At 49.7% G+C, this 22910-nt stretch overlaps 10 protein-coding genes across 10 annotated transcripts; 6 read left to right on the top strand and 4 right to left on the bottom strand.

Moving 5' to 3' along the window:
• Positions 1–144: 144 nt before the first annotated feature.
• Positions 145–591, top strand: N7520_011448 (uncharacterized protein; the record flags this gene model as incomplete). Its single annotated transcript, XM_057145381.1, has 1 exon — positions 145–591. One exon carries the CDS (start codon positions 145–147, stop codon positions 589–591), a length of 447 nt encoding a protein of 148 aa, XP_056991135.1.
• A 694-nt stretch (positions 592–1285) lies between these two features.
• N7520_011447 (inositol phosphorylceramide synthase regulatory subunit KEI1) lies at positions 1286–2379 on the bottom strand (the record flags this gene model as incomplete). The annotated part of the gene is made up of 2 exons (XM_057145380.1): positions 1286–2275; positions 2338–2379. The coding sequence occupies 2 exons, from the start codon at positions 2377–2379 to the stop codon at positions 1286–1288; spliced, it is 1032 nt and encodes a 343-aa protein (XP_056991134.1).
• Positions 2380–4370: 1991 nt separating this feature from the next.
• N7520_011446 (MFS transporter) lies at positions 4371–6325 on the top strand (the record flags this gene model as incomplete). Its single annotated transcript, XM_057145379.1, has 3 exons — positions 4371–4804; positions 4869–5987; positions 6043–6325. 3 exons carry the CDS (start codon positions 4371–4373, stop codon positions 6323–6325), a joined length of 1836 nt encoding a protein of 611 aa, XP_056991133.1.
• A 1116-nt stretch (positions 6326–7441) lies between these two features.
• On the top strand, positions 7442–8041 carry N7520_011445 (uncharacterized protein; the record flags this gene model as incomplete). The annotated part of the gene is made up of 1 exon (XM_057145378.1): positions 7442–8041. The coding sequence occupies one exon, from the start codon at positions 7442–7444 to the stop codon at positions 8039–8041; it is 600 nt and encodes a 199-aa protein (XP_056991132.1).
• Positions 8042–8508: 467 nt separating this feature from the next.
• On the bottom strand, positions 8509–9402 carry N7520_011444 (Rab family GTPase YPT6; the record flags this gene model as incomplete). Its single annotated transcript, XM_057145377.1, has 5 exons — positions 8509–8567; positions 8628–9030; positions 9086–9174; positions 9263–9288; positions 9350–9402. The coding sequence occupies 5 exons, from the start codon at positions 9400–9402 to the stop codon at positions 8509–8511; spliced, it is 630 nt and encodes a 209-aa protein (XP_056991131.1).
• A 369-nt stretch (positions 9403–9771) lies between these two features.
• N7520_011443 (H(+)-transporting V0 sector ATPase subunit c'') lies at positions 9772–10679 on the top strand (the record flags this gene model as incomplete). The annotated part of the gene is made up of 5 exons (XM_057145376.1): positions 9772–9829; positions 9897–9931; positions 10006–10097; positions 10182–10490; positions 10571–10679. 5 exons carry the CDS (start codon positions 9772–9774, stop codon positions 10677–10679), a joined length of 603 nt encoding a protein of 200 aa, XP_056991130.1.
• A 562-nt stretch (positions 10680–11241) lies between these two features.
• On the top strand, positions 11242–13559 carry N7520_011442 (bifunctional molybdopterin adenylyltransferase MobB/molybdopterin molybdotransferase MoeA family protein; the record flags this gene model as incomplete). Its single annotated transcript, XM_057145375.1, has 4 exons — positions 11242–11502; positions 11567–11607; positions 11671–11708; positions 11782–13559. The coding sequence occupies 4 exons, from the start codon at positions 11242–11244 to the stop codon at positions 13557–13559; spliced, it is 2118 nt and encodes a 705-aa protein (XP_056991129.1).
• Positions 13560–13849: 290 nt separating this feature from the next.
• On the bottom strand, positions 13850–16775 carry N7520_011441 (DDHD family phospholipase; the record flags this gene model as incomplete). The annotated part of the gene is made up of 4 exons (XM_057145374.1): positions 13850–14319; positions 14378–14515; positions 14564–15839; positions 15888–16775. The coding sequence occupies 4 exons, from the start codon at positions 16773–16775 to the stop codon at positions 13850–13852; spliced, it is 2772 nt and encodes a 923-aa protein (XP_056991128.1).
• Positions 16776–17442: 667 nt separating this feature from the next.
• Positions 17443–19342, bottom strand: N7520_011440 (uncharacterized protein; the record flags this gene model as incomplete). The annotated part of the gene is made up of 2 exons (XM_057145373.1): positions 17443–17970; positions 18032–19342. The coding sequence occupies 2 exons, from the start codon at positions 19340–19342 to the stop codon at positions 17443–17445; spliced, it is 1839 nt and encodes a 612-aa protein (XP_056991127.1).
• Positions 19343–20916: 1574 nt separating this feature from the next.
• Positions 20917–22864, top strand: N7520_011439 (putative FAD monooxygenase; the record flags this gene model as incomplete). Its single annotated transcript, XM_057145372.1, has 2 exons — positions 20917–21558; positions 21614–22864. 2 exons carry the CDS (start codon positions 20917–20919, stop codon positions 22862–22864), a joined length of 1893 nt encoding a protein of 630 aa, XP_056991126.1.
• Positions 22865–22910: the final 46 nt, after the last annotated feature.

Here is a 22910-nt window from a genome sequence, read left to right as displayed (position 1 = left end):
TGATTGGACGGTTCATAGTTGTCAGCGGAGGACTACCATATCCACGGGGTTGAACCCTCCTCCTGAGAAGTTTTCCGAGATCATAGCAACCAAGGTAGACTTGCACAACAAAAAATACTTGAACATCTATCTAATCTTTGTCAGATGTTCGGGGTCCAATTCGACACCGCGGGCATCTACCTCGTCGGCACACCGACGGAACAATTCCACCTCTCATTCGAAGAAATGATGGCTTTTGAAGCAGGCATCATCGGTCTCCTGGAGTATGGCGTTACTTGGAAGGTATTAAAAGGGATTATAAGTCGAATCAGATATCGACTATGGAACCGCGCTGGAACATCCATGGAGACGCCGGCGCTATGGATTGACAACTCAGGGCCTATAATATATGAAATCCGCCATGGGATGGAATCGATTCGTATTACTCCACAGGATTTGGAGAACTCTCGGTTGGGAAGGGTCATTAAGGAGCATTGGGATATGGGGATGACAGAGCCCAGCACGCGATTTGCAACACGGATGCTGTTTGAAGCGTTTTTCATTGGGCTTTGGAGGAATATACTACGAAGGCTGAAGATCAAAAACTTTTGATGGGCGATATACTTCCTGCCCAGGTGGGCACTAACCCAGTTTCACGATGAAGTACAGAAATCCTGTAGAAAAGTCACTAGAAGATATTCATGAGATGCATGCAAGTATATAAGTTGTGTACAAAGATGGAATCTGCCAGACCCTGGCATACCCAGGCGTCAACATTATAGACCCATCCATATGAAGCCGATGTACATCTCCGGACGCCAAAAGAAGATGAGATGCACACAAGAGCATAGCAGCGCTCGAGATCATTCAAATCCACAACTCCTTGGTACCAAAACGCCTTTTAACAAATTGGCAGACAGGTACCAAACGATGACCAGCCAGTGCGTGAGCAATGTATTATCCAATTCCTCCGTGTAATCTGCGTTCATGGGTCGCTTGTTCATTTACGGTCGTGATGTTGCCGGGAGGCAAAAGCTTTCTGATGGGTGCGCTCCCGAACACAAAGCTTTAGCGAGCGCGGCTTTGATTCGATGAGCCTAAAGATGGTACAAACACAAGGGCCGGAATGGATTGTGTTCTTCGGTATTGTGCTGGCGGAAGTCGATTTTGTCCGGCTCGAGAAAAGGAAACCGTAGTTCAACCAACGTTGCCAGCAAGAAGGATTTGGGGGTCTGGGTGTAGAGTGACAGGTGTGACGAAGCCTTGTGGAAAGGCCAGAGTAATTAAAATTTGTGACTGGGATCATTTATCGAGATTCAGACCAGTCCTGCATCTTAACATTCATCCCAGGGTGCTCCGGGATGGACTGTTGAATAACACCAGCGCGAACAATCGACTGAGATGGCTGGGGAGGACCAGTGCCCGACCGGCGCCTTCGCTCTCGCTCCAAGGGACCCGGTAGCTCGTTGTTGTTCTGGGAACGAGCGCGGAACTTTTGACCGAGGTTACCCAGCCAGTTACCCTCCTCCTCTTCCCCGAGCCAGTAGCTGTGACCAATACCAACCATGATACGGCCTAGCTTACCCTTCCATCCTTGGCCATCAGGGCTATATGGTGTGAATGGCTCACGATCGATGTCCGCCACACTAGCGATTGAGACATTACGACTGTGTGTAGGGAGTTGGGTGTGTCGGGGGACCGCAATCCAGAGGCGCAGAGTCTGGCGTGCAAAGGCAAGCATCACGAGGACGAAGTAGACGCGCATGGCCCAGAGGAGCGAGATAAAAATGATGCTTTGGAAGCTCTCGGGCTGAGCAACAACATTGCTCAAGTGGTCGACAGCTCTAGGCGGATGGGGGACAAACTTGTTTCCATCCTCTGTGTTCTGAATTTCGACGTAGGCGGCATCGTACTTGGGGCTGGTGAATCCGGCGGTCTGTGCGATCGTTTCGCTACCTGGTCCGGAGGGTTTACCACTGTCGTAACCCTGCGACACGACCAGGAACCAAGTCACTCCGAAGGCGGCGGTGTAGGCGGCATTGATCAAGCTGTCAATAAGGTACAGCCAAGCAAGTGCGAGACACTCTAGAGGAGACTGCTTTCGGATGTGTGGAAAGAGAATGGCGGCGAGGGCGAGGGCGATGAGTGAGTACAGGTACATGGACAGTTGTACGGGCGACAAGTGGAAGCCGGTCAACAGGGCGAGAAGGCCATAGAGACCGCTGATCTTATTCAAGAGTAGCGACAGTGTAATCAATGACGCGCCTGTCTCCAGGCTCATAACGTAGAGAAAGGACTTGGAAGTCACGGGATGATTAGCTCGATAAGATCGCAGAATGGATCGCAGGGGGTGCTCACCTCTGGCCGCGGAATGCGGAAGAGACGGGATATGAACCCCATGACTGAAGACCGAAATCAAAGACACAGAGATGGATGGGGAAAGAAAAGGTATATACTGAAAGAGTTGAAAAGAGTTGAAAAGAGATGGTACCGCCAGTGGTCCAGGGGCGCTATTTCCCGGCCGATCCGCATTTGCTGATCGATGCCCGATGTGATCGGCTCCGGTTACATTAATTTTTTTCTTTCTTAGTTTTTCTTTTTATGCCATTTCTTGTTTTCATGTTTGCTTCACTAGTCAAACTAATTTACTCAATTTTTTTTTCTCGCTTCGCAAACATGAAATTGTATTTATTTGAACCTTTCTACGCTGGCTCAAAGGTGGAAGAACTTCCGATTGATATAAGGGAATCAATGCTTTTTTATGAAAGAATTCAGCAAGATGAACAAATGCGGTTTGAATGATTATATGGCATAAGTAATTTGAATAGACGCTCACGCTCGCTGTCTAACTTCTAGGGTTTATGGGTAAGTTATGCAATGACTCCACATCTTATGCTGCCGCCTACATAAGGCAGAAATATCTATAAATTGAGTATTGCACACGGCAACGATTAGAAATTTCCTTAGAATCCAATCATCTCATGTACACTAAATTTTATATAGTGAAATCAAAAGATGCAGTTTCAAACCCTGAGCATTCTTAAAAATACCATAGTAAAAACTCATTCACGTACTATCAGATAAGTGTTCCAACGTTGCGTAGTAGATATCATCAGGGATCTACCTAATCCAAAATGCTTTCTCGTCAAGGTTCACTCTATATAGTAGAATCAAAAGTTGTAGCTTCAAACCCTGCCCCTGAAACTTAAAAATGGCTATGGTAGAAACTCTTGGAAGTTATGCCCAAATACACACCTATATGTATCCATGTATACTACATAGACTTTAATCACCCCCAAGTCAGTGCAAGTCCATCCACCTATATCCATATGCGCACCAAATAACCTATCCAGAAAATGTACTAAGTATATAGATGTTCTTGATAGGAAGATAATAGATAGAAGCTTGGCGCACGAGCCAAGAACAAAGAACCTTTAAGGTAGAATCACGCCCTCAGGATTGTTGTATCTACAGGAAGATCTACATGGTGTAAGTGAGATCTCTAGTTCCTCCTAGTTAAAGTGCAACTTCAAATAGGTCAAGATTCAAAGCGATAGTGAATCAGTGAAGACCGATTTTATTGATGAAAGTATCAAGGTTCCAAAATGGTATACGTATAGATGTGGGTATTGTGGGGTTAGAATGGCGCGGATATAAAATTTAGGAGATAATCCGAGTCATGTCCAGCCTGCCTTATGAAAATTTCGCCAAGTTTCGCCAAGATTCTGAAATATTCGGATGGCGATGGTTACCTTCGGGAACCGCATCTGGACCATTGACGGAAGAGCCCAAAACCCCCGTGGACCCCCCAATTGACCATATCCGTCGCCACTGGGGCCAAATTATTAATCTTATATCCACTATTCATTGGCTCTTACGCCAATGGATGACATCAGTCTCGTCTTCACGTAATTTTTTCCCACTAGCGTGGACCCACTTGAGGGACTGCTCTTTCCATCCATGTACATAGCCTCAGGTTTTCAAATTCGCCGACTCCCCAACGAACCCAACGAATTGAATTGGCTGATTGAATGCATCATATGTATGAAGATTTAAAGTATTTGCATCTTTGGACTCACTGAAGAAAACAAAAAGAACGAGCTTGATCGAGGTGTTGTACCTCTCATGCGACTTGGACCATCGGCAGTTCCTGTTACATCTTGAAGCCGTCGCGTTCGATAGTGGGTCTGAACGGTTAAATCGGAATCCTGTTCCTCTTACTCCAATACTTTTCTTATATGATCCACGGCCGCTGAAAAGGCCCCTGTTTGTTATGCGCTTTTCAGGCATTTACTTGCCGTAATCCCCTCAATCGTTACCTACGCTCGAGCCGCATCCCCGCCGCAAGCGTTCTACAACCAGAGAGTCCCAAACTAGCGTGGGTGGTTACCATGGACACCACAGATAAAAAAATCGAGCGGGCTGAGATCGACGCCGACGCCCAACCCTCGTCATGGGAAGAAAAACGGAAGACCTCGACGGAGGAAGAGAGGCCCGCGACATCAGGAACGATGTCGTCAGGGTCCAGTAGCTCTATTGATTACGACCCACAATTCCATAGACTCCACTCGCGAAACACAGAGCTCGACCTGGAGCGCAATCGAACCAATGTCTCTAGGTCATTAAGTCGGATTGAAACTCAGCGCCTTCAGCATCAGGTCACTGTTGGCGAGAGCGTGAAGTCGCGAGCCTCCAAAACACCACTGCCGGCATTTGGTGCGGGGAAGCCCTACCCTCCACACCTGCCTAACCGTGAGGATTATGTCGTTGAATTTGACGGCCCAGATGATCCTATGTACCCTAAAAACTGGCCCACAATAGTCAAGTACGTTGATCTGGAATTTCTATAGAATGTGGAAACCTCAAACTAACCTGTGGACTTTTGTCAGGATTTATACTACCGCCATGCTTGCTTTTACCAGTATCTGTTCAACTTTCGATTCCGCAGTCTTTAGCTCTTCATCGGAAAATGTTGCGTCGCACTTTCACGTTGGCCTGGAGGTCTCCGTCCTATCTAGCACCCTATACATTGCCGGTTATGCCTCGGGTCCGTTGATCTGGGCGCCATTGTCAGAGCTCAAGGGTCGTCGCCCAGGTATCGTCGTTGCCATGCTGGGATTTGGTATCTTCAACACCGCCGTTGCTGTCTCCAAGGACATTCAGACCCTCATGATTTGTCGCTTCTTCTGCGGTATCTTTGGCAGTTCACCACTGGCAGTCGTGGCAGCAGTCTTCTCGGATATATACGATAATCGCACTCGTGGTATCGCAATTGCATTCTTCTCCGGTACAGTGTTTTTGGGACCTCTTATTGCGCCCTTCATTGGTGGATACATCAACATGTCATATCTGGGTTGGCGCTGGACGGCCTGGATCCCTGCATTCATGGGCTATGCGGCTTTCATCATGAATCTTTTCTTCCTGAAAGAGTCGTACCCACCTGTCGTTTTGATTGACAAGGCTTCAGAACTGCGACGTCGCACTAAGAACTGGGGAATCCATGCGAAGCAAGAAGAGATTGAGGTCGACTTCCGGGAATTGATTATTAACAACTTCTCGCGTCCACTCAAGCTTCTCTTCTACGAGCCTTTGATCTTGGCTGTTACGATCTACCTAAGTTTCATCTACGGCTTGCTTTACTGCTTCCTGACCGCGTACACCCTGGTCTTCGAGGGTGTGTACGGCTTCAATGCCGGAGAAAGTGGTCTGCCTCTGTTTGGCCTTGTTGTCGGTCTCATCATTGCCGCATCGTATGTTGTCTATTCTGCGAAGGGTTATAACCGAAAGTTGGATGCCAACGGAGGCGTCCCTATTCCTGAATGGCGTCTGCCCCCGGTCATAGTCGGTGGTGTTCTTTTCGCTGCTGGACTTTTCTGGTTCGGATGGACTGGGTTCAGCGGCACTGTTCACTGGATTGCACCTACCTTGAGTGGACTGTTCACTGGATTTGGTCTCTTGATCATCTTCATTCAATTGTTTAACTACCTGATTGATACCTACTTGATGTTGTGAGTTTCCCTGATTTCCCTCGACACTGGTGTCCGATGCTAATTTAAACAACAGCGCCGCATCGGCCATTGCCGCAAATACCTTCTGCCGGTCAATGGTGGCAGCGAGCTTTCCACTTTTTTCACGCCAAATGTTCGATGGCATGGGCATCCAATGGGCTTCTACTCTTCTTGGATGCGTCGCAGCTGTCCTAGTCCCTATCCCTATTGCGTTCTATTTCTTCGGCAAGAGACTCAGAATGAAGAGCAAGTTTGCTCCATTCTTCGAGCCTGCGGCGGAGGCGGCTTGTGGTGACGAAGACCTGACCGAAGCAACCGAAAATGCCGAACATTCTTGATTCCCCTAAAAGTACATACATTGATCTAACCTCCATATTGGAGCTTCAGGGTTTTCCCCATAATATAATTTCATAATTTTCCATCATTATTACAAGCTAGGAATATCCAAGAAATCATTGTAACATAGGCCATAGGCTACAGAACCTGGTTGTACAGCAAGAAGTTTGCTCTGCTGGACTAAAGATATCGAATCATATTACATTCATGTGAGACTCTTAACAGTAACGCGAGCCAGGGGATCACCCGATTACTTCATGGCAACACAACCTTCACAGGAGCACCTTTGTGAATACTTGAAAATTCCCCAAGGACCAAAATGATTGTACTAGAATTTGGTGGAACTCTGTCCGATTTTTGTATTTCTGTTCGTCTCTTCTAAGTTTAGCACGACACCCCCTTATCATTAGCCAAAAATCGCCACTCCTACCTTACTCGATAACCTAGTCATGACTTTCAAGGAGAGGGTCATTTCCACCTTATGCCAGCGTTGGGTTATCTCTCTGATAGCGCTCATCTATTCCATCGGTCTACTCTACCTTGCTTTTCGCGATAGAGCTCCAAAAGCCGAGACCCCACGGTAACTTCTTAGCCCTAGCATATACTTTCATCTCTACTTGCTGACAATTGAACTGTTTCATTATAGGATATCGACCCCATTGATTCCAGATTCATCGAGCGTGTCCGCGGTATCGAGCATCTCACATTTCTTCGATGATCTCCGCCTCCCAATCGATGCGAATAACTTCACAGGCCTAAATGGAGAAATTTATTTGCTTCCATATTTCCTGCCTCAAAGGCCCCCATTCAACAAAATCTTGGGACAACAAGTCCTGATTCTTGGTGCAGATACCCGGCCGTTGGATGACCCGGGAGGTATTTTGAACGGCACATGGGAGAAGCAGGCAAGTCGATGGAAATCAATGGACTGGGAGACATATGGACGACTTAACCATTATCTTTGGGGTATGTAGAAGCAAAGAAGCCAATCCATCAACATCAACACTCCCTGATAGTCAACTAACTCAAACATAGCCAAGATCCACGGCTACGACTACAAACTCGTTAGTATGGAAGAATACCCCGGAAGACATGGAACGTGGTGCAAAGTCCCCGCAATGAGAGAAGCACTCGAGCACTACAAAATTGTCGTCTTCTTAGACGCAGACGTAGTTCTTCCCCATCTCCACGTCCCATTAGAATGGCTCCTGAACTACTGGGATATCAACCCGGAGACTCTCGTCGCTATGGCATGGGACCCGGAAGGCGAAATGAACAACGATAACCGAGGAAGATTGTATCTGAATACGGGATTCGTGATCGCGCAACAAAGTCCGCGCACCAAGGGAATATCCAAGAGATGGGATACTTGTCTAGATGGATCTCGGTATCCGGAGTGCCCTCAGTGGAGTAACAGATGGCCACACGAGCAAGGGGCATTTGGGACTCATGTGAGATATGAATACGACCTGGTGGAGGATGTGAAGGCTTTACCGTGTGCAGAGGCGAATGGGTGGCCCGAAGCGTCGAACACAGAGTGTTTGGGGAGACTCGTGCGGCACTATTGGGGTGCTAAGCATTTGGTGGCGTCTTGGGTGCAGGAGAGTGTTTTGCGGTATGTCATGCCTCGTCTGCATGATCAATTCTTGCGGGAATACCAACACATTGAGGTCAAGTGGAATGACGGATCGGAAGAGGATGAGGAGAATGTGGTTTGACGCATATTCTGGAATTTCTCAAGTCATACAAATAAATTGTTGGTTATTGTACGTTTTCTAGGATCGAAACAAGAATAATACCCATTTTATACAGCTTCATCGATTATAGGATATCCGACATTTTGAGCTTATGGGGCCATGTTTGGCAAACGAAGACGCCTTCCACCAGTGAGTCTACAACTCCACTGCGACTAGAGAAACAAGATATAATGCACAGAGAGAGAGAGAGAGAGAGAGAGAGAGAGAGAGAGAGAGAGAGAGAGAGAGAGCGGGGATCATAACGCTCAGCTTGCTGTGAGCGCACAAGAAAAAAACGAACCACATTTGAGTGAAAGTTGAAACACACGCTATTCACTAGCAATCAGAAAGGAAGAAACATGTACATCTTAGAATAAATGGTGCAACATCATGGACAGACTCGATTCTCCTCATCGGTCAAGAGGGGTGTTAATGAAGTTGGGCAATAATTAGCAGGCGCAGCCATCATTGTTAGTGGTCTCCTTGGGATGGATGTTCACATCGATCACTAGAAATATCCTAGTTAGCTATCGAGGGAACGGAAATGGTAGGGAGACGAGAAACATACTTGTACTTTCTCCCTGCTTGGCCTCACCGTCCATTCCTGGTAGGGCTTGGGCGATTCTCCGGAACAGTTGCTTCACATTGTGGCCGACCTTGGCACTGGTCTCAATAAACATCAGGCCGTTCTTCTTGGCCTCCTCTTCGCCTTGAGCGGTGGTGACTTCCCGCTTATCGTTCAAATCGGTCTTGTTGCCCACCAAGACAATGATCACATCGTTTCCACGCTCCCCGCGCACATCATCGATCCATTTCCGAGTGTTTTGGAACGATTTCGCATTCGAAATATCGTAGACGACGACCGCCACGCTGGAGTCACGAATGTAGGAGGGGATCAAGGAGCGGAATCGTTCTTGACCAGCGGTATCCCAGAGCTGGAGACGGACCGTTCGATCCTCCAGGTACATTGTCTAGAAAGATAGCCTTAGCCTCCGCCAAAGAGCGGCGCATGTATGAGAAACATACCTTGGACAGAAAGTCGATACCAATTGTGGCTTGATATGTGTTATCGAACGAGTCGTACATAAAGCGGGTGATCAACGAGGTTTTTCCGACTGTAGTAATTTGTCAGGGCCATCCTCATTGCATTTCATTTCCTGTATCATCCGCTCGAATGGATTGGGAAGCTCGAAGGAATCGTACCGCTTTGTTCGCCTAGGAATACCAATCTATAACCCATGTTAATGTCAGATTTCTTCAATCTTGGCACCAAAAATGCGTTTTACTCACTTGAACTTCTTCAAAGGGTTCGAATACGACCCTACACCAGAGGCGGAAGCCATGGTTGCTGTTGGTGATAAGGAGGGGGAGTGGCTTCAGGGGGATTTGAAATATGTCGCGGGACAAAGATCCAGGACAAGTTGCGACACAAAAAAGACCCAGTGCTAATAGAGTATGCAAAGGAGCGAAGAGTAGCAATGAGTGATTGAAACTTGTTTCCTCCAAGGTTGATCTGATATTCCACGATCAAGTCAAACAAGCCGTGGATCTGGGGAACCACAACTTGTCACCGCCCCGAGCGACACGGACCAGTTAATCCGCTCCGGCCACCGAAGCATCATTCAACACTCCATCGACAGCTACGCCGAGCTCCCTCATCGGCCCCTTCGCAGCGAGACCGTTTCGCTCCTTTGTTTTTCAAATAGGTCGTCATGGCTCTCGGGTACTACTTTGGTCTCTCCACGACCACCCTCGTGGTGGTCGGATTGTGTATGTTAAACTCCCGGAACCTCCCCGATATGAACAGTCCGAGCTAACCTAGACCTTTGATGGAAAGATATGCTCTTCCAGGGACAAGGTGAAGCCTTCAATGTATGTCTCTTTCCGATCCGGAAACCCGTCCCCCCCCCGCCCGCACACACTTTATTGACATGACGCGTTACTAGGTCGGCCGCTTCCTCGAAGAAGTATCCCCCTTCGCTTGGGCGAACATCGGTATTGCGATGTGCATCGGATGCTCAGTAGTTGGAGCCTCATGGTAAGTGTTCGGAGGTTCTGCAATCCGAGCCTGGAGCCTCAAGCTTGGATACGGCTGTACGGCCCGCACTAACATTGTTTACAGGGGTATCTTCCTTACCGGTTCTTCGATCCTCGGCGGTGGTGTTCGGGCTCCTAGAATTAAGACCAAGAATTTGATCTCCATCATTTTCTGTGAGGTTGTGGCCATCTATGGTGTTATCATCGCGATCGTCTTCTCTGCCAAGTTGGGCCCGGTCCCGGAGACAGAGCTCTACACCAAGAGCAACCTCTACACAGGCTATGCAATCTTCTGGGGAGGTATTACCGTTGGTGTCTGCAATCTGATTTGCGGTATTTCCGTCGGTATCAACGGTAGTGGCGCAGCTCTTGCTGATGCCGCCGATCCTAGCCTGTACGTTACAAATTTCCTTGCCTCAGGCATTCTGTTTTCGTCATTGTGACCGTATCTGACCTCCAATTTCTCGCATTTAGGTTTGTGAAGATCCTCGTTATCGAGATCTTCAGTTCAGTTTTGGGTTTGTTCGGCCTCATTGTTGGCTTGCTGGTGGGCGGCAAGGCCCGTGACATGGGTGCGGCGTAAAAATGCCGCAAAATTTGGGGTTCTTTGCATGAGGAGGGAAAAGGCTACGACTTTGCCTAGACCAGGGCTGACCAAGGCATCGGACAGGGCCAAGAAATTGGTCCAATCGACACAATCCGATCATATATGATTTCATCTCGGCATACTTTCTGTTTATCTCTTCTTGTTTTCTCTCCCCCTTTTTCAAAACTTCTTTGTCTTATGTTTTGATACACAGCATTTGGGCGTCTGGGATTTCGATTCGTAGAAGCTCTCTGTGGGTTCATCGGTTCATGCTAGAAAGCGCTGACCCGGGGAATCGTGCCCACTTGTGTACAGTAATGAAGTTTATAGCAAATGAGAGCCAGTCATTCCAGAAGTACAATCATAATTCCCTCGCGTTTTTCTTTTTACGATCGGTGTTTTCATCATCGAGGTCGTAATGAATTGTAGCACAGACCGCTTTGCATGCGTCCCGAGGTTTCGCGATACCCCGGGATTTCAGGCTTAAAAAACCACAAAACCACGTCTTTTCCCACACAAAAACTCCACTTACCCGCATTCAACCATCAAATTTCACACAATGGAACCAAAATTGAAGGTAGCCATACTGATCGTCTCTGACACGGCATCCAAGGACCCCGCTTCAGACCAAGTAGCGGGGACTCTGGCGCCCATCCTCGCCCAAGAAGGGAAGTGGGAACCCCCCGCAATTAGGATCGTGCCGGACAATGTATTCCAGATTCAACAGGCTGTCTGCGACTGGGCCGATGGGGAAAATTGGCATAACCTCATTCTGCTTAGTGGTGGGACTGGCTTTGCAGTCAAAGATAACACACCCGAAGTAAGTTATCCTGTTGGTAGTAGGTTCGTCAACCGGTTGTTTGCTAAATGACATCACCCCCTAGGCTGTGACCCCCCTGATCCATCGTCATGCCCCGGGCTTAGTGTGAGTTGTATACCGTATCTATCGAGTCTAATGAACGGGCCAAAGATGGACTAATCTGTTCAGCCATGGTATGATCGCCGCTTCATTGAAAGTAACCCCATGTGAGATGACATCACCATCAGCCATACCCGGCCTGTACACTACTGTATAAACATTGGACTGACCCCCCTTCAGTTGCGATGATGGCTAGACCAGTTGCTGGTGTACGCGACAAATCATTGATTATCACATTACCTGGATCCCCCAAAGGAGCCATGGAGAACCTTGAAGCTGTTGTGAAACTTCTGCCTCATGCCTGCATGCAGAGCGCCGGGGCTAACTCTCGCAGCCTGCACTCTGGCGGTATGAAGAAATTGGAGAGTGAGGCTGGTATATCCTCGGGTCACCATCACCATCAAACCCACAAGCATGGTCATGGTTGCGGCCATGGACATACTGTTCCCAAGGCCCACACGTCCCCAGCAAACCGACCTCAATCTAATGATCCATCAGCGGGACCTAATCAACGGTACCGTTCGTCGCCTTACCCAATGCTGTCTGTAGAGGAGGCGCTTCGTACGATAAGCGAGCAAACCCCTGCACCAATCGTCATAGATGTCCCAGTGACCACATCTATCGTGGGATCAGTCGTTGCCGAAGATGTCTACGCCGCTGAGATGGTACCCGCCTACCATGCCAGTATCGTTGATGGCTACGCCATCATTGCGCCGAAATCTACCGATACTGGAGCTACGACGAAGGGCGTATTCCCTGTAGCATCTGTCACCCATGCCACCGCCGGCGGAGTCTTACAGCCACTCCAGCCTGGAACCATTGCTAGAATTACTACTGGAGCTCCTCTCCCTCCAAACGCCAACGCTGTAGTCATGGTCGAAGACACCATACTAGCCTCCTCCACCCCGGATGGCAAAGAAGAAGCTACAGTCGAGATCCTAGCCGATGATATCCAACCTGGTGAAAATGTTCGCGAGCCGGGTAGCGACGTGACCCTCGGCTCGAAGATCCTATCCCGTGGAGATCTCATTTCCCCCGCTGGTGGTGAAATCGGCTTACTAGCTGCCACAGGCGCTAGAACCATCAAATTATTCAAAAAGCCCCGTGTAGGCGTCCTGAGCACAGGCGACGAGCTCGTGGAGCACGATGATCCTCGCAAGCTCGTTGGCGGCCAGATCCGCGACTCAAACCGTCCTTCCCTTCTTTCCTGCCTGTCATCATGGGGATTCGAAACCGTGGACTTGGGTATCGCCCGCGACACACCCTCCAGCGAGCTGGAGCATGCACTCCGCGACTCTCTCCGCGGTGTAGGACGGGCCTCCAAGAGTGTTGATGTGATCGTCACAACAGGTGGCGTCTCAATGGGCGAGCTGGACCTCCTCAAACCAACCATTGAGCGCTCCCTCGGTGGTACAATTCATTTTGGCCGAGTGTCCATGAAACCCGGCAAACCCACCACATTTGCAACGGTGCCTTTCAAGGAGACAACTGCCGATTCTTCTGCTCAGCAAGAACGCAAATCAAAACTTATCTTCTCTCTCCCCGGTAACCCGGCCTCTGCCCTGGTTACCCTGAACCTCTTCGTCTTGCCTTCACTGCACAAGCTCTCTGGCCTCGGAGAGAGCTCCCTAGCTATCGCTGCTATGAAGCCCTGGATGGCGCCGCAGCTTGGCCTGCCGCGCGTCGCTGTTGTGCTGACACACCATTTCCCTCTTGACCCCAAGCGCACAGAGTACCATCGGGCTGTCGTGACAGGTTCACGCTCCGACGGTCGCTTGTATGCCACGAGCACCGGTGCTGAGGGTGTGGGACAGCGTAGTTCTCGAGTGGGCAGCATCGCCCGTGCGAACGCGCTCGTTGTCCTTCGTCCTGGACGTGGTGTTGGAATCAAGGGTGAGATCGTGGAGGCATTGATGATGGGTCCTGTTTATGGATCTGACACCCGAATCATTTGTTAGATGACAAGATTGCTTGTTACGACGAGTACGACTTATACAGGGGAGCTGGATTCCCTAGATTACACCTTATTTCTATGTGATTTATTTTTCTTTCCCCTCATTATTCTACTTTCTCTAGTTGTGGTTCCTTGATATGATACAAAGATCTCTAGACAATAGATATCTATGAGCAAATGACAAGTTTCAATAAGAAAAAACAACCTCCAAAGATATGTAAACCCGAGATGCAATTACGCGTTCAACCCTCAAGTGCTCGAGCGACCTTGTTCATGACCAGAGTCAGTTGAATCCTAGCCCTTCGTGATCTTGTACCCCTTCTTCTTCTCCGCTCGCAAACCAACCAAAGTTCCCTCTCTCCCCTGCTTTCTAGCAATCTCCACCACAAAAAACCGCACAAAGTCCGTCAACGTCCAATAGCTGCTGTGCGCACTCAACATATTCAGATACTGGATATTGAGTGGGCCACCCCCGCCAGATAGATAGTAATCTATCTGCCCATTATCGTTGAGAAGGAGCATACGTTTCTCGGCGATCTCTTCCCGGGTGAAATCATGCGTTTCCATCTCGACAGTCGAAGGCAGCTTAGAGATCGTGGCAGGACGGACAGGGTGTGCTAAAGGAAGAAAATTAGTCGAGGCGTTCCAGCGGAAAACACCGCCAAACGATCCCCAGAAGCTAGATGTTGAGCTGGGGATTGATGCTATTTTGAGGGAATTGGAGAGGTCGTTGTCCACGGCAGCGTTGACACGGTAGGCAATTGCTAACAGATGTTGTTAGTATGGGTGTTGAAGGGGAGATATCTCCGGGAATGAACATACGGTCCGTTGTATGCATGATGTTGTACAGGTTGTCGACGGCGAGACAGCCGTACGTGCCGGGTTCACCTGCCACGCCACGAAGTCGGTCTTCACCTTCACTACCCGGTTTTTCTCTGCCCTTCCGAGGGAGGAGGTTCGCTAGATAGAGTTAGATCCGAAAGACCGGCGGATGATGTATAAGTATACCTTTATTGAGTAATAAGAAGAAGCCGACGGGGCTTCCGCAAAGAAACAGATTGGCAGTATCGAATTCAAATATATCGCTATGCAGAGGGGTATCAAGAAAGTTGAACCGAGGAACATTTGTTGGCTGGTGGCTTAGAATATCGAGGGCCATGACACTCCCTAAAGAATGCGCAAGGAGATGCACGCGGCCTTCATCCTGGAAACCGGGATTATTCTTACACCAGAGACGATAGATGCGATTGGCTTCCCGGACAACTGCCTTGATCATCTTCGGCTTATGATGCGACAAATAGTAAGGGATGTCGAGCATAACATCACTGATCAGAGACCGGACAGCGGGAAGTGTTTGCGGGGTTATGTCTGCAAGGGAATAGTCATTCGCAAAAGGGTCCTCCATATCCGCTGGCTCCAGGGAGGGGTCATCTAAAGACAATGTCGTGCGCCAGTTTACGGGTAGAACCATGATCCCCCCATGGCCCTGGCGTACATGGGGCCAGACTGGCTCGCTGTGAAGTTCTGTGTTCACTTGGCGACGGAATGCATTGATCGCATGTGTAAAGTGGAAGCTTTCCATTCGCTCCGACAGTTTTTGACCAATACCATGTATGACAAATACTAAGTCGGTTGGGGCCGGGCGCAGCTCTTCCATCTTGCAAGCGTAACATATTTGTTCACCCGGGACTGGTCTTGGATTTTGAGAGGGATTTCGTCGAATATAATTCCGTACATCCACGGCGTTGGCTTTGGATGGATGTAACTCATCCCACAATTTGCGACTGAATCCACGAACTACGGGTATCCCAATCTGACGTCCTTTGCGAATCGCACTGAGTGGCTTTCTTCCCCTGGATGCAGATGGCAGTAAGCTCGGTCGGAGAATCTGCGCATTTCTTGCATCGACATAAATGGCGCTAGAAGTGAGGTATGGCTTCGTGCCATCAGGATGAGCTGCTGTTGCCCCGGAAGCCTGGTTTTTATCCAACGATAGATTATCATCATCCTGCTGGGTATTTGCGATTTCAGGTGCATTAGCTGATTCTGCATCATTCTTCGGCCACAATTCGTGCGCGATTCTGATTTCTGCGTCAGGACCATTCTCTACGCAACTGTTAAGCTCATCCTGCCATGTCTCGGTCCATGGTTTCAAGTAGGCGTATCCCTTTTCCAGTTGATTCGCCACTGGTGTCTCCACTGGGAGCATGGTGTTCTTGTAGAACCACGTTGCCCTGACCACAGCTGACACATCATGCAGCGGGCTCCAATAGATTGGTTTCATCTGTATGTCTTTAATATATGGTCTAGGCAACTGGGAAGATCTACGTACCTTCAAGTTTGGCAACTCAACCAAGTGGAGACGCGACGCGCCCACTGGAATCTTTTTCTGGAGTTCTTTCAAATCTTCTGTCTGCGTGGCGTCCTCCGATGCCGTATCGTCTAGACGAACAGTCGCTCGAAGCCCCGAGGGCTTGGAAGAGTGATGTGGAGCATTGCTGCGCAACTCTGCCTGCCATCCCGCCCCATCGGACTCGAATGAACGACCAAGAGGGGTGTCTGGGTGAGACTCTGGCGCCCGAATAAAAGGGGAGCCGCTCATACTCGCATCACGAGAGGAAGGTGCCTGCAGACTGCCCGCAATCTCTTGTCTCTCCAAATCATCCTCAGGCGGGGAGAGACTACGTCTCTTCGCTGAAGTTGGTTCGTTCACAGATGAAGAGAATACTCTTTTCCGGTGACTAGCGTTAATGCTAGATGATCCTGGAGTCTCATCTGGCACCGAGGTCGGATTACTTGGGGTACCTCTGCTGCTAGCCAAACTGGATTCTCCTTGAGTAATCGTCTTGCGACGGCGAGTTCGCTCGAAAGCTGCTTCGTGGCCTGGTACGGCTATCCCCGCACGTCCCTTGGATGTCTCCAGACGGGTTCCACTGGAACCAGATCTCCTCCTTTGAGCTTCCCGTAGATCTGACCAAGCCGCCTCCAAGGCGAGGTTATCCCTTGCCGAGAATGGCTGTGGGGGAGCTCTTTCATTCCCCGATGCTTGCCCACTAGCGGCGGGAAGCGGAGCCAACGGATCGTCGATTGGTAGGGATGAGACGTAGAAGAACTGAGATCGAAGCTCTGGCGGGGCAGAAAGCGAATACAAGCTTGTGAACTCTGGCTCTTCATCCGCCAGCAAGCAGTTTGGGCCGTAGGTATGAAATGGACCTGCCATGTTAAGCAAGGGTCCCACTTTTTTGGTGGGAATTCGAGAGTCCGGGGCGATAAAGTCTGGGATCCAGATCTGGGCGCCTCTTCAAGTGATAATCATGATCAGGCACTACGACTGGCTAAGCTAGTGTTTTGAAAACATTTGGTCGAGTGGTCAAAAATGACTGATAGGTTGCATTCAAAGGGAAAGAAAGTTCGGAGAGAAAGCAAGAAATCCGATCTCAACAAACGTGAGCCTGCCTCAGGCGCCTGACAAGTCGGATGACGTCATCCGACTGGAATTGGTGATAACGAACTAGGGAATTGATGTAGCTACAGACAATGATCACATCAGAGCTGGGTCCTTGAATGAATGTAAATTTGATGAAAGTGAGATACATTCAAAGTAAAAGATATGGCTGAGTGACAGTTGTTTGAAATGACCCTTAAAATGATTGGAAAAGAAAAGGAAAGCCGAACACCGGACACCTGATACCCACGCTAAGAACAGCAATAAGAAGGAGTGTTCGAATGAAACATATCCTGCAGAGGAAAGAAAGTAGAGCCAACGAAAGACATGGTTTATGCAGCAACCTGAAGCTCACGCTGAGAGCAACAACAAAAAAGCGTTTCAATAAACAATAGGTTGCAGGGGAAAGACAGTGGGACAGTAGTAGAAAAAAGTAGATGGCTTATCCAGACACGGAGTGAGCAAGGAAGTACATCTGACTCTGGGTTGAACAACGACTCATCTCAGATACATCCAGCATCTGCAACTGAGCCCAAGTACTTAACTCATTCAATTCTCGAAGGGTCGAGATCGGTGCATTCAACATATCAAGGATCTGTTGAATCTCAAAGAGATTCTTCCGAATAGCAGTGTCTGGCAGGCAAAAAGTGCGAGCACTCATCTCCATCGCGATGACCTTCCAGCTTTGCATGCTAGCGTGAAACTGCATGGCACTGATGGAGCACTGGCCATTGAAATCCAGGGTGCGACGGTTTTCCATGATCAGTTCTCGCTGTGTAGCCTGATCGTAGTTCATGTCGTGGACCGGTGTACGGTTCTTCGCTCGCCATTGCTGGCGGACTTTGTTGACAGAGCACTGGGACACACGACCGTCGCGGTATTGATTAAGCAGGAATTCGTTGGCACTGGTGCAAATCATCATTTCTAGGTCGGAGTAGAGTTTGGCTTGCATGGTTGGGTTCAATGAGACCTGAATAGTGGTCCTGAGATTTTCTATCATCAAATCATGTTTTGGGGGGCTCTTTACCTACGGACCTATGGTTAGTGCTGAATACTAGATTGATGGGCGGGGTTAGGCTCACAGCGACTGATTTTTCTTTCTTGAATTTCCTGCTGAGGCTTCGGAAGAGGGCCGGCTTTGAGGCCGGCTTCTGGGTCAGTCTCGGGATCACCATTGGGATCGGCTTTGGGATCATCATTGGGGTCGGCTTTGGGACCGGCTTTGGGCTAACCATCCGGGTTGGCTTCAGAGTTGGGGTCAGTGTCAGGGCTGGCTGTGGCAAGACTGGTAGGACAGATATTGGATCTGGCAACGGGGGTGTCTCAAAGACTGGAGATTCAAGTGCTGGATGAGGCCCAAGGAAACCGTCATCACCGAACAATTTCTTGCGGCGAGGAATGTCTTCATCGGGAGATTCTTCATTGGACTCATTGATACCATCCAGGGACGTAATATTGGGCTTTTGGGACGCAAGGTTGGCCTTTTTGGCAAGGTTGAAGTGATGATTGAGCTTAGCAGTAATAGAGTAGGTCCCATTGGGTCGCTTTCCTGGCAGAGGCGTGGTCACAGGAGAGGCTGACTGGCTGCGAGGACGCTTTGAAGCTGCAGGGTTGACCAAGGTTGGTTGATTCTCTGGCCTACGTTTGATTGGCAAATTCAAACCGGCCGGAATCAACGATTGAAGGATCTCGTCCTCCGCCGCATCGTCGGAGATAAGCGGGATGCATGATTCTCGGCTAAATAGTGCTCGGATGGAGGATTCATCGGAGCCGGGAGATTGGCTGGAGCGGCTACCGGGTGACGAAGTTAGGATGAACTCGTGCATGATGTCTTGCATTTCAATTTCAATGAGGGTGTCGTCGATTTCCGCAAGATTTCGATATTCAACGACTTCTTCGGGACCCATTGGCCAGATCCATGTACTGGAGTGCGCATCCGGGCTCTCTATCAGCGATACATGACATCCATAGTCACTTGCACCGCTCATGTGCGAGTATGCTTTTGCAGGCAAGAGAAACTGGTCTGTGCTTCCAGGCGAGTATGTCTTCGGAGGCAATAACTCTAGATCCGAGTCATCGGGATGCAAGGATTTGGGTGGGTGTATCTTTGCAGGTACAAGCTCCAAATTCACGTCGGGATCCAAGTCGTCGGGTGAGTACGTCTTTGCAGGCAAATACTCCAGATCCGAGTCATCAGGATCCAAGTCATTGGGTGAATATGTCTTTTTAGGCAAAAGCTCGCGATGTGTTCTGTTGGGCATGCTTACATTTGTAGACAAAAGACACAGATCCACGTTGTCGGGCAAGTAGCAATCGGCAGGCACCAAAAGAGACAGGTCCATGCTGTCGAGCGAGTAGGGGTCTGCAGGCAAAAGACACAAATCCATACCTTCAAGCGAGCATATGTCTGCAGGTACAAGACATATGTCCATGACTTCGTCGGACGGGTCAGAAATTTGGCAGAGGTCTATCTCTTCGGGGGGGTGCCCTGGGAGACGCATCCGAGCTGTCGAGAAAGAATGTCTCTGTCTCGTCAGGCAAGAAATTCATTTTCGTGCAACTAGGCGAGATCGTCGCCTCAGGTAAGTAATAAGTATCCATGATGGTTGAAGATTTGGCGGTTTGAAAAATTGGTAGAGAATTGAGAGTTGGAGAAGGGTTAAGAAGAAGAAGGGTTAAGAAGGAAAGAGGTTCTTGACAAGAAAGATTCAAATTTGACTATGGGGAACAGAGCTACCTACCATTCACTGGGGTTAACAATCCAAACGTCCGAATGAGGTAATATCTATAGGAGTGACCCTCGCCTGACTGCCTGACTGCTCAGGTGTCTGTTCAGCCTAAGGACTTCACTCTCTGAACTGCTGAGTCATGCACCAGTAGGCAGCTTCAAATCATCTAGGTAGACACGGATGCACAGTGAACGGTTTTTGTACATTTGGAAGTTAGTATGTCAATCTTGATTTTTGAAGCCAAATGGTTTTCCCGATTAGGCAAGTCGGGGTCCCTGCAGGTGATGCAGGTCTGAGCCGGTCTTTTGAGCCGAGTCTTAGACCCGCAAACACCTGCCATCGGTATTCCCGGGGTAGTATGTATTAGACCCGAAGTTGGACAGGTCAAATTGGCTCACGGGTATGCCTCGGGAAAGAAGATCTTGTGCCGATCGGAATTTACAGCCTAAAATTACCTTCAATTTAAAGACAATTATGTTATTTGTACGGAGTGCAGTAGTTGAATATTCGAATCACCTGAGAAGGAACATGCACGCTTTCATAGCGTCTCTAGTGTAGTAAAATACACCGAGTTCCCCAAAAGGGACTGGAACTGCCAGATCCAACTACCAGGATAAAGCGGCAGGGATAAAGGCAAAAGGGCAAAAAGCAGAAAATCGGTAAAACGGGAACCCCAGGGTCTCTAACCAATCAAATTGATTAAACCAAATTCAAATCCCGGACAAGCCTGCCGATAAAATCCACGTGACCTACACTCCACTTGCCGAAACGACATCCGTGATTGTTCATTGTGGGGGAAAGTGTTTCGGTTTCCTGGACGGCATTCACTGGTGGCTGCTTGCGGATTCCCCACACCCTCCATCGGTTCTCTTGTCATGATTTCTTGCATAATCCAGGCTTTTTTACCTGTGATTGGTCAAGATGGGTTTTTTCGACTGCCCTACCGATCCTCAATGCCGTGACCATGCTCCGTCACGTCCAACGAAGCTTAGTCGATCCGCTTACCCCGGTCTGCCTCCAACTACTTATAAAGTCATGCCCCGCGATCATTTTCCACCATTATTCCTCACTTCTGAATATATACAAAGGGTGAAACTTGAAAGCTATATTTCCTCACAAGTTCACAGTACATTTTGTTGACATACACATACTCGAACCTCCCCGAACCCTCCCCAATATCCCCCACCATGGTGCAAGAATATGACATCGTGATCGTGGGCGCGGGCCCAGTCGGTCTGCTACTGTCTCTCTGTATGTCCCGATGGGGCTACAAGGTCAAGCACATCGATAACCGCCCCGTGCCGACCGCTACTGGTCGCGCCGACGGTATCCAGCCTCGCTCCAACGAAATTCTGCGCAACTTGGGCCTGAAGCGCGCTATCATGGCCATGGAGCCCGCCAAGGTCTACGATGTCGCTTTCTGGGACCCCAAGCACGATGGCACTGGTATTGGTCGTACCGGTAGCTGGCCTAGCTGCCCTCGCTTCATCGACACTCGTTACCCCTACACTACCCTGGTCCACCAGGGTAAGATCGAGCGCGTGTTCCTGGACGAGATCAACAAGGCCGGTACCAAAGTGGAGCGCCCCTGGACCATCGTCGGCTTCAAGAATGACGGTGCCAACGCCGACTACCCTGTCGAGGTCAACCTGAAGAGTCTGGATACCAACGTTATTGAGAACGTCCGCACCAAGTACCTTTTCAGCGGCGAGGGTGCTCGCAGCTTCATTCGTCAGCAGCTTGATATTAAGATCCACCACAAGGACCCCATCGCCTACGTTTGGGGTGTCATGGATGGTGTCGTCCGCACTAACTTCCCTGATATTGAGGTAAGCTTTCCCTTTCGCACTATGGCATATTGATAGGTCCTGACCATTGTTTCAGACAAAATGCACCATTCACTCCGATGCTGGCTCCATCATGGTTATTCCTCGCGAAGAAAACATGGTCCGTCTGTACGTTCAGATCGCCTCATCTGACGACGCCGATTGGGACCCCCGCAAGACTGCCACCGCCGAGGAGGTTCAACAGACTGCCAAGAACATCCTGAAGCCATACTGGATTGAGTGGGACCGTGTTGAGTGGTACTCTGTGTACCCCATTGGCCAGGGTATTGCTGAGAAGTACACCCTGGATGAGCGCGTTTTCATGGGTGGTGATGCCTGCCACACCCACAGCCCCAAGGCCGGCCAGGGCATGAACACTGCTTTCCACGATGCCTTGAACATGGCCTGGAAGATCCATGCCGTTGAGACCGGATTCGCCGACCGATCCATTCTCAGCACATACGAGAGCGAGCGCAAGGACATTGCCGAGACTCTGCTCAACTTCGATGCCAAGTACGCCGCCCTCTTCTCTAAGCGCCGCCCCAACGCCGACGAGGTTTCCGCTTCCAAGGCCGTTAGCGGCGACGCCGAGGAGGATGAGTTTGTCAAGACCTTCAAGTCCTCTTGCGAGTTCACCAGCGGATACGGAGTTGCCTACAAGCCCAATGTCTTCAACTGGGATTCCACTCACCCCGCCCAGTCGCCTCTGTTCAACATTCCCGGTGTTAAGCTGACTGCCGGTCGTGCCTTCACACCTTCTACTGTGACCCGTCTGGCCGACTCCAACTTTGTCGACCTGGAGCAGGAGGTCCCCGCGAACGGATCTTTCCGTATCTTCATCTTCGCGGGTAACCAGGAGAAGACCAAGAAGGCCATCGCTGATTTGGCCGCCAACTTGGAGAAGGAGCGCTCATTCCTCTCTGTCTACCGCCGGTCCGACATTGCCGACGTGTCATTCTTCGAGCGTCACAACCCTCACTCCAAGCTCTTCACCATTTCCGTCATCTACGCCGGCGCCAAGAACGAGATTGACGTGGAGTCCATCCCCCAGGTCCTGCGGGACTACCACCACCACCTCTACGCCGACGACATCCCCGACGTCCGTGTTCCTCAGGCCCAGTTCGCTGCCCACGAGAAGCTCGGCTTCGATGCTGAGAAGGGTGGTATCGTGGTTACTCGCCCCGACAGCCACGTTGCCTGCACCGTGCGCCTGGAGGAGGGCAACGGCACCGCTGACGCCCTGAACGCGTACTTCAACTCATTCTCCACTAAGCCTCTGGGCCAGGACTCTCAACAGAGCCGCCTGTAAGCTCAACTGTTGTACGCTTGAATGTTGGTAGACTTTAGATTTTGAT

The sequence above is a fragment of the Penicillium odoratum genome, assembly GCF_028828045.1.
Source record: "Penicillium odoratum strain IBT 22623 chromosome Unknown utg000008l_segment0_segment0, whole genome shotgun sequence".
NCBI classification, from domain to species: domain Eukaryota; kingdom Fungi; phylum Ascomycota; class Eurotiomycetes; order Eurotiales; family Aspergillaceae; genus Penicillium; species Penicillium odoratum.
The sequence above is the reverse complement of the archived record's forward strand: the minus strand, read 5'-3'. Positions and strand labels throughout refer to the sequence as shown.